General features: G+C 49.3%; 1 protein-coding gene across 6 annotated transcripts in view; it reads right to left on the bottom strand.

Moving 5' to 3' along the window:
• Positions 1–241: 241 nt before the first annotated feature.
• Positions 242–9886, bottom strand: part of LOC138498068 (solute carrier family 52, riboflavin transporter, member 2-like) — a 308844-nt gene continuing 299199 nt past the window's right edge. For all 6 annotated transcript variants that reach the window (XM_069621915.1, XM_069621918.1, XM_069621917.1 and 3 more), the window contains one exon: positions 242–9355. In XM_069621915.1, coding sequence (XP_069478016.1) covers positions 9143–9355 — 213 coding nt within the window. In that variant the 3' untranslated portion in view covers positions 242–9142. The remainder of the gene's footprint in view (positions 9356–9886) is intronic.

Genomic DNA, 9886 nt, shown 5'->3' with positions numbered 1-9886 from the left:
CTCAGAAAGGTTGTATACACTTCTTGTCATGGCCCACACATTACCCTTCGGTCTTCAGAACTACACAGCTGGCAAGTGACTGCCACGCAGTGTGGCTCTTCAACACAGTCATCAGCACTTTCCAAAACATGAGCTGTTCTTTCAACACAGCAAATCTTCATACAGGTTACACCTCTGAAATAAGACTTGTACATTATTCTTCAAATAGATGGACAAAAGAGAACTTGACATTCCAGACAAATATCATCACAACCTTTATTCGACGTTCTTGTCTCTAGGTACAAAAGCTATGGTCCAAAATACAATTAAAAAGATAAAACACAAACAAATGTCCGTAAAAACCTGAAACAAAGCAGGTTTAAAACACTTTACACATCTGACCTTGCAAAGGTTAAACAAAAAAAAGACTATTCTTTGAGTTCACTAGCATACTAATTGTAGAAAGATTAAGGCACAACCTCAATTATAGCTGTTCATCTAGAGTTGTTGATTAAATTAATTTCCATGGGTTGCAGATTCCTTGATGATCTTACTCCGGCGTAGACTGAACCCTATGGATATATGTGGCCACTGAGTACAACTCAATCTGATCAGCAGTAGATTTACAAAACTCCCATGCTTCTGCAAGCTCACGGATAGCCCAGCGGTTGAACAGAGCTTTTAAATACCCTTCCTACATCCCCCCCACCCCCCTGCGAGATAGAATCAGGGCAGATTGTTTAACTCTCGATACAGTGGCTCAGTCAACAGTGGTTGGATTAAACCAACATGCAGGGAATTGAGGGAGACCAATGTCTTCCTTGCATGAACCATCCATGGCAGAGACCCACCCCCAAATGCTGACAATAAATGTTCCAGGGCTTCTCGGTACTTCACAGCCTGACACAGGAAAGAACGGATATTAAACTAATCGCATCCCCGATAGGGCGCAAAACCACCTCCATCTGGAGCAGTGCATTAGGGGTACTTTACGGCAATGAGAGCAAGTTTGATGTAAACGTATTCACTGCTGTTTGTAAAGGCCGGTGACTTGAGTAACCCCAGATACCGGCGCCATACTGGGCGGCCACTTTTGCCCGTTTCTGATAAATTTCTAAAGCAGGTGAGATTGCACCCTTACCATGCTTGAAAAAGAAGCTTCTCGCTCCCCCACGATAGTTGACCAGAGTGGTCAGAGACTTTTCTACTTGGGCACACAATGGATTGGTCTGGTCTCAGAAAAGCGGGTAGCCAGATAATCATCGGTTTCAACTTGTTACAGCCCAGTCCAGTCCAGCACAATACATAGATTACGTCTCCTAATTTTGCTTGCGTGGAAACTCAAGACCCCTCCCCCCCCTCCCAGAACCTCCCCCCAACATTCAGTGCCAAGCAAAGCTCTTTACATTTGCTCACAAAGCCGTGCATTGTAGGTTCCAAGTCCATTGGGGATGTTGAAAGTAACACTGCATCATCTGCATGAAATAAAGCTGGCAGTCTCACCGTTCCCAATGTAGGAGGCTACAGACAGCGCTGGGCCACTTCTTCTATAACTTCGTTAATAAAGATGCAGAAAAGCAGCCGGGCAAGAACACAGCTCTACTCAACGCCTTTGCCCACCTTGAATGGATCTGTGGTCTCCCCCGCTAAACCAAATCTAACCGCTGCCTGATTTTCAGACTACAAGACCTGTATGGAAGACAGAAAATAACGTGGAACTTTTTTCATTGGTGGGACTTGCCAAAGCAATTCTTGGGGAACTCCATCAAACACTGTCTTAAGGTCAGCAAAAACAGCATATAACTTGACATTCTTTAATACTGTGCATTTCTGCACCAGGAGGAACGATCAAAACCGATGGCCCAAGGTACTCAGTCCGCCCCGGTGTGGAGGATGGCCGGTAAACTGCTGATGAGTGGACTATCGCCCACCCAAAACAGTTTCGGCAAATATTTTGCTTGCGGTATCCAGCAGTGAGATTGGACGATAGCTCGCAAGGGCACCCTTGTTCCCTTTTTTGTATATAGGCACGATTTCTGCCTAGCACCAAGACTCAGGAGCGACTATCTTGAATAACAGTACTGAAAAGCCGTAAGAGAATCGGTGCCCAGACAAGTATCTCTGGTGCTCCAGATAAGATTTTGAAATGGGAGTAGGTTTCTCCCTATTTTTTAATGTTGGGAGTAAAATAATGTTTTTAGGGGCTAAATAAAGATGCCCTATTCCCAATGGGAGTATTTTATGAGTGAGTACAAATATGTTTTAACTATAAAACAAATGTTTTTGTAATAAATACTTCTTTGCACCTAGTTTATTCATGTACATTAAGAGATGCATTTTTTACATTGTATCAGGCAGTAGTAGTTTGTTGTTCCTGTGGTACCAAGTGCACGACTGGTCCAAACGTACCCATGCAGCGGTCTGGAAGAAAACAGGGGCACAAAGTCCTATGTGTATGTTGGGAGTATTTTTAATTCCCATTATTTTTAAAGCATAATAGACTATACCGGCTCACCAAATAATAGGTCGTGTCATGTGTGAATCTGGTCAACAATATAGCGCCTAACTGCAGAGAAAACTGCTTCTTTGGCGATGATCATCTGAGCCGGCCCCAGGAATGAGTGGTAAATAAGGAGGATTTCCAAAATAGGAAAGTTTCAAGTTGTGCTTTAAATTGTGGGTATTTCTTCACTTCTAGAAGGGAGCCAGCAATACATTTGGTGTATGACCTCCCAGTCAATAGAGGCTCCTCGGTCCTCAAAGGGCACTTCCTGTGAATAAAAGTCCACTATCCCACACAAATCAGAAAAGTGCACAGGTGCTTCACAGGACGATGCTACGGGAGCACACCATCAAGGCGAAGTTCACCGGTTTGGTTTCCCCCGTGGGGCGAGTGGGCAGGGAATGGGATGCAGCGACCCAGCAGACATTGGTTTCTCCATTCTCCCACTCCACTAGTACTGGGAGTCTGGGCATTGCTCTCGGCATGCACAGGTTTCCAGTAGGCTGGGAACCTGGATTCAGTCTGCCAGGTTAGTCTCAGTTCGTGCTGGGGTCTCGTATACAATACTCGCACAAGCAACAGTTTCTCTCCCCCTTGTGTAGCGAGTTTGCCTCGACTCGCCCCTGGAAGGCTCATTAGGGGTTCTTTCACTTCACCCTGAGAGCTTAGACCCACTATCGCAGAATACAGTGTTGTCCCGTCCATATTATTCTGTGGATTTAGATTCACTCTCCCAGTAGGCTGGGGTTTCTGCACAAAAGCTACTTTCAATGTGTACTGGGAACATACGAGTCTCCTAGTCTGTCGATTTTTGGCAGGCCCCTCCTTTAAATTCAGTATCCCAGCAGGCTGCGTTGTCAGTGTCTTACTCCTGTCCCAGCATGCCGCTTTGTCAGCGTCTTACTCCTGTCCCAGCAGGCCGCATTGTCAGTGTCTTACTCCTGTCCCAGCATGCCGCTTTGTCAGCGTCTTACTCCTGTCCCAGCAGGCCGCATTGTCAGTGTCTTACTCTTTCCTTGAGTTTATTTTGGCAACCTAGACTATCAGTATGCATTATTTCTTCCAAAAGGGTTATTTTATGCTTGGTGTCGCCGCAAGTTGCTACAGGCCTTCCTTGTAGCCTGCAACTTTATTCCCTTAATCAAGGGCTCAGCAACCTGTGGCTCACCAGAGGTTTTGGGCTACAAATAACACCAGCCCCAGCCAGAGTAACCAACGGTGAGGAATTATGGGAATCATAGTGCAGAGCATCTGGAGGGCCACAGGCTGCAGACCTTGCCTTAAATCTCTCAGTCTCTAAGCTTGTTTCCAAGGTGCTCTGGTCCTCTCTGCAGAGCTGCAGCTTTACCCCTCGGATCTCTTCACTCTGCGCTCAACATCACGGCCTGCAACATATATATTACAAAAAAAAAAACAATTTCAATTTGGCTAATCTCTTTCCCGGAATTCAGCTTAGGTTTCCTGATCTTTTCCCCCTCTGCTTCATGACCCACTTCCCTCTATTCCCCAATGCCTATGCCTTGTGCGCGTCAGCAGGCTCTCCCGTTCTTCACCCATTGGACGACCACAGCCTTTCTCACTCCAATTTGATTTCCCTTCCTTTAGGTTGTGTCAACGCTGGTTCTGGTGGTAGAGCTTCTCGTTCCTCTGTGCCGGCAGGGCTTTGGTGCTAGAGCTTCTCGTTCCTCTGTGCCGGCAGGGCTCTGGTGCTAGAGCTTCTCGTTCCTCTGTGCCGGCAGGGCTCTGGTGCTAGAGCTTCTCGTTCCTCTGTGCCGGCAGGGCTCTGGTGCTAGAGCTTCTCGTTCCTCTGTGCCGGCAGGGCTCTGGTGCTAGAGCTTCTCGTTCCTCTGTGCCGGCAGGGCTCTGGTGCTAGAGCTTCTCGTTCCTCTGTGCCGGCAGGGTTCTGGTGCTAGAGCTTCTCGTTCCTCTGTGCCGGCAGGGTTCTGGTGCTAGAGCTTCTCGTTCCTCTGTGCCGGCAGGGCTCTGGTGCTAGAGCTTCTCGTTCCTCTGTGCTAGAGCTTCTCGTTCCTCTGTGCCGGCAGGGTTCTTCCATCTCCCCCAGGTGAGTGGGAGAACTAGAGCGCAGCTGGTGGTCTCATCCTCATCACCCACATCTGGACAACTTGCTTCAGTTTTTATTTGTTCCTCTGTGCCGGCAGGGCTCTGGTGCTAGAGCTTCTCGTTCCTCTGTGCCGGCAGGGCTCTGGTGCTAGAGCTTCTCGTTCCTCTGTGCCGGCAGGGCTCTGGTGCTAGAGCTTCTCGTTCCTCTGTGCCGGCAGGGTTCTGGTGCTAGAGCTTCTCGTTCCTCTGCGCTGGCAGGGTTCTGGTGCTAGAGCTTCTCGTTCCTCTGTGCCGGCAGGGCTCTGGTGCTAGAGCTTCTCGTTCCTCTGTGCCGGCAGGGCTCTGGTGCTAGAGCTTCTCGTTCCTCTGTGCCGGCAGGGCTCTGGTGCTAGAGCTTCTCGTTCCTCTGTGCCGGCAGGGCTCTGGTGCTAGAGCTTCTTGTTCCTCTGTGCCGGCAGGGTTCTGGTGCTAGAGCTTCTCGTTCCTCTGTGCCGGCAGGGTTCTGGTGCTAGAGCTTCTCGTTCCTCTGTGCTAGAGCTTCTCGTTCCTCTGTGCCGGCAGGGTTCTTCCATCTCCCCTAGGTGAGTGGGAGAACTAGAGCGCAGCTGGTGGTCTCATCCTCATCACCCACATCTGGACAACTTGCTTCAGTTTTTATTTGTTCCTCTGTGCCGGCAGGGCTCTGGTGCTAGAGCTTCTCATTCCTCTGTGCCGGCAGGGCTCTGGTGCTAGAGCTTCTCGTTCCTCTGTGCCGGCAGGGCTCTGGTGCTAGAGCTTCTCGTTCCTCTGTGCCGGCAGGGTTCTGGTGCTAGAGCTTCTCGTTCCTCTGTGCCGGCAGGGTTCTGGTGCTAGAGCTTCTCGTTCCTCTGTGCCGGCAGGGCTCTGGTGCTAGAGCTTCTCGTTCCTCTGTGCCGGCAGGGCTCTGGTGCTAGAGCTTCTCGTTCCTCTGTGCCGGCAGGGCTCTGGTGCTAGAGCTTCTCGTTCCTCTGTGCCGGCAGGGTTCTTCCATCTCCCCCAGGTGAGTGGGAGAACTAGAGCGCGGCTGGTGGTCTCATCCTCATCACCCACATCTGGACAACTTGCTTCAGTTTTTATTTGTTCGCACCACCACTTGCCACAAAGGGTCTCCACCACACTGCTACATGGCAATGGTGCCGCAACATAAGGGTGACCCTGCCTCTTCCCCAAGAGGGACAGTAGTGGTGCCAAACCCAAAGTCACTCAAGGCCCAGAACAGCAGCAAAGACCATGGGCATCTCCCTTCTCAGTAAGTTACGTTAATTCTTTTCTTTGGCTTGTACATGCCAAGAGGTCAGACAGCCACGGTAGCACTAAGGAAACCCTCTGCCTAGCGGAGGTCTGCAGGTTTGCCACATGCCAGTCTTCCCACGCATTCTGGAAACCCTGCTGTGTAGAGTCTCATGCTTACCAGCACTCCTTTCGGGAGGTTCACTGGCTCCTTGCACGTTCAAGTCATCAAACATCTGTGCAAGATCCCACGAAGAAGGAAAACATGGTTATGTGATAGTCTTAATGAAGCGTTGCTCTATCTTCCACAAAATAATTGTCCAAGGCAAATCCGACCTTTAATGTTTTCTGGAAAACAATTCAACTGGGAGGTGGTGTTTTCATTCACTAGACAAAGTGGGGGTTTCATGCCCAATCCAGAAACCCTTCTACTGTTGTAGATTGGGTAGCAAGTGACATCCAATATTCGCTGTGGGGGTGCATCACCCTTGATTCATGAAATCAAGTATGGTTGCTTGCAGGATAGAGCCTGGATCTTACCCACCCTCCACGCAGAGGTGATGGCCACAAGGAAAGCAGTTTTCCACGAGGGGAACTTGAGTGGGACCCGATGCATAGGGTCAAAGGGGGTCCCATGAGTCTCGTCAGAACCACGTCGAGTACCCACGCCGGTGTAAGAGCCTTCACCGGTGGGAAAGATTGAAAAAGTATTTTGAAGAACTCCTTGACAAGTCGATGAGACCACAGCGACGATCATCCGGAGGCCTGGTGTAGCGGGAGATAGCCACCAAATGCACCTTGATAGAAGCATGGGCCAGGCCGGCTTTGGCCAAGGAGAGCAAGAATGGAAGAACCTCCAGGCCCAGGACACTTTGCAGGGTAATCTTCTGCTACCGGCACCACATAGCGAAATGCCTAAACTTGTGACCATGGAACTTCAAAGTCAACAGCGCCCCGGCCTTGGCGTGGACCTCTCTGCAGTTCGCAGGCAACTCATATCTACCAAAGTCTACGGCTGTAGGAGCCAAGCCCTGAGGTTCAGCGATCATGGGTCATGAGCAAATTCGAGGACTCCCAACAGTGAAGTGTATGGTACAAATCTAAAGATGGTTGCCAGAGGAAGGGCTTAGGGAGAGGACGGTCATTGGCTGGGGGTAGTATGAACCAGAAGACAGTGATTGGTTTGAAGGAGAAAGACAGTTTGTAAGTGGAAGTGAAACTGTTTTCTTTTACCAAGGATTCCCAGCCTGACGACGGGGAATATTCATGAGCGTGTGAATATATGCCAGACCCCATGTTTAAGAAGCAGCTTTCACGGACTGCAGATAGCCAGACTTTGTGAAAGTCCCGTTCACTCCCATGGCAAGGAAGAATGTGAGGGGCAGGAGACAGCAGCAGCCATGTGATGCAACCTTTCACCTTCTACAGACCTTCATTCAAGATCGACTCCACCTACATATATGACACACCTTGAGCATGTACCCTCACAAACCTTAAAGTAAGGGGGCACACTCTGCATGCGGGGGTGACGTAGCAATGCAAATTTGCGAGATCACCCTGCATCAACCCAGCTTGTACAGACTCACCCTCCGAAGAGTAAAAAAGAAAGGGGTTCCTAGCAAATCAATGAAGATGGAACGTTTTGGTACCTGGTTAAGCTGCATGTTCAGGTTGGCTATACCTTTGGGTTTCTGATTAGATGAACTGCTGACAATCCCATCTAATGTGGTGGGGGGTGCAGGGGGGGGGAACAAATGTAAACTGTGGTTTTCACACTGGATCAAAGAATAGCAGAAGGGGGAGGAATTCCCTGTTAAACAAAAATCCACCCAGCAACCTGGTAGATCTATGCAAATGCTCTGTTAATGGACGTCATGCAAGTAATTCAGGTCGGGCAGCACACACAAGAGAGTCTCTTGCAAACTGCTTGCATTTCCAATGCCCATGACAACATACTCCCAGTCCAACCCTTCTTCCCCTGCTACTCTGAGGACCCGGGACTTGACTGGTGGCAAAGGGGGGGGGGGGGTATGGGGACCAGGACTCCCTGACTATACCTACAAAAGTAGGACCTATACATTCTAAAGGTATCAGTTTAACCCTTGCGTGCCCTCAGATATACATGTCCTAAATGCAGCTTCAATGCTCAAGTACTTGCAAAAATGTGTTAGGCAATCGTGGTATGGTGCCAACAAGACAAGACGTTTAAAGAGACGGCTTGACTCATTTTTCTGCGTCCCCTCCAGCCTCACTGCCATGGAACAGGGGGACCTTCGAGACAAGACGTTTAGAGAGATGGCTGGACCCATTTTTCTGCGTCCCCTCCAGCCTCACTGCCATGGAACAGGGGGACCTTTGAGACAAGACGTTTAGAGAGATGGCTGGACCCATTTTTCTGCGTCCCCTCCAGCCTCACTACCATGGAACAGGGGGACCTTCGAGCAAGACGTTTAGAGAGATGGCTGGACTCATTTTTCTGCGTTACCTACAGCCGCACTACCATGGAACAGGGGGACCTTCGAGTAGACATCACAAAGGTTGCAGGTCAATTCTCTGGACTGCTGTTCGCAGAATGATCTTGGACTTGCGGAAAAGAGGGACAGTAAGGATCCGGAAACCTGTAAATGGCAAATACCCAGAATGGACCCAAAGCCCTGAGTGGAAATCCAGAGCACCCACCTTGGAGATCCTGCAAAAGGCCAGCACTTTACTGTTGCCACTGGACTCTTCAACAAACATCTTCAAAACAGCAACAGTTAATGGTCATCGCTGGAGGTCGGTGCTTGGAGGGGGGGGTGGGGGTAGTGTAAAAGTATGAGGAATTCAAAAACAGCTGTAATAGTCAACAGATAATGCAATGGCTATCCACGTGTATGATGCAATTAGTGGTTCACTTTTATGTTCTTTGAACATTTTAATAAAAACAATCTAAAACCAAATATAAATTACAAAAATTAATAATAAAATGTAGCTTTTTGTTCCCTGAATGGACACAGAAGTTCTCTGAAAAGGCGAGGCAGCTCTATGCGACAAAGTCATCCGAGGAGAGCCCAAGGGCTCTCCAGGGACACTGCAGTGTTTACCCACATGATGAACAAGTCAAGAGTTTAGAGAGGAGACTGGCAAAGTGTGTGCCAGCTAGGAGGAACGCCCAGCACTAGTGCCATGGAAGGAGGGCTATCAGTAGCAGTGCTTAGCTTCAGGGCTTCTTAATGCCTCCATCCAGCACTGGCGGGGCTCGTGGCATCCTCGCTGTGCAAATGCAATGTCGATGTCTGTATTCACACATCAAGCAGCCCAATGCCATCACCACAGTCCACACCATGACGAGGAGTGGCAGCAGCAGAAGGATCATGCTGAGCAGCTGTCCACACAGTCCTGACCACTCTGGAAAAGATGGTAGAGGCTAACCATGGGGAACATGACCAGGGCACCCACCAGGGAGCCAGCCTGGATGGCTACTCCGCACCACACCAGCGCTGCGTGCCCAGCCTCATGCAGTAGGCTGCCGATCACCACCTTCAGGTAGGAGAAGAGCCCGAGGAACAAGATCCAGCATATTACCTGCAGAGAGGGAGAGAAGAAACACGGTGAGCACCAGGGTGCGAGAAGAAATACTAGAGAAAGGAGCTAACAGGGTAGGAGGTGAATTTGACCAAACGGGAAGACGAAGAGAGACTAGAAAAGATGGCGAGAGACATGCAGTGAGCACAGGGGAACACAAAGAAATACCACACAGAGAAAATGCCAACAGGGAATGAGGAGAACATGGAACAAACTGGAGACAGAAGAGGGGACCAAGAAGAAGAGTAATAAAGGAGCCAACAGGGTAGAAGGCGAACGTGACAAAAGAGGAAGAGAGACTGGAAAAGATCGAGGGCAAGAAGAGATATGTGCCGAGTACAGAGAAATACAAAGAAAAACTAGAGAAAGCAAGAACAAACCAAGCATGAGGTGAACATTAGGGTACAAGAAAAGATGTAAAAGATAGAGGGTGGGACGAGACATGAAGTGAGCACAGGGGGACAGGAAGCAATACAAGAGATAGAAGGTCAGAAAAACATACCAAAAAGGGAAGAAGAAAAATGACTAGAG

Source organism: Ambystoma mexicanum, chromosome 5q (genome assembly GCF_040938575.1).
Source record: "Ambystoma mexicanum isolate Mex_15411 chromosome 5q, UKY_AmexF1_1, whole genome shotgun sequence".
NCBI lineage: Eukaryota > Metazoa > Chordata > Amphibia > Caudata > Ambystomatidae > Ambystoma > Ambystoma mexicanum.
Note: the sequence above shows the minus strand (reverse complement) of the source record. Positions and strands in the feature narration are given on the sequence as shown.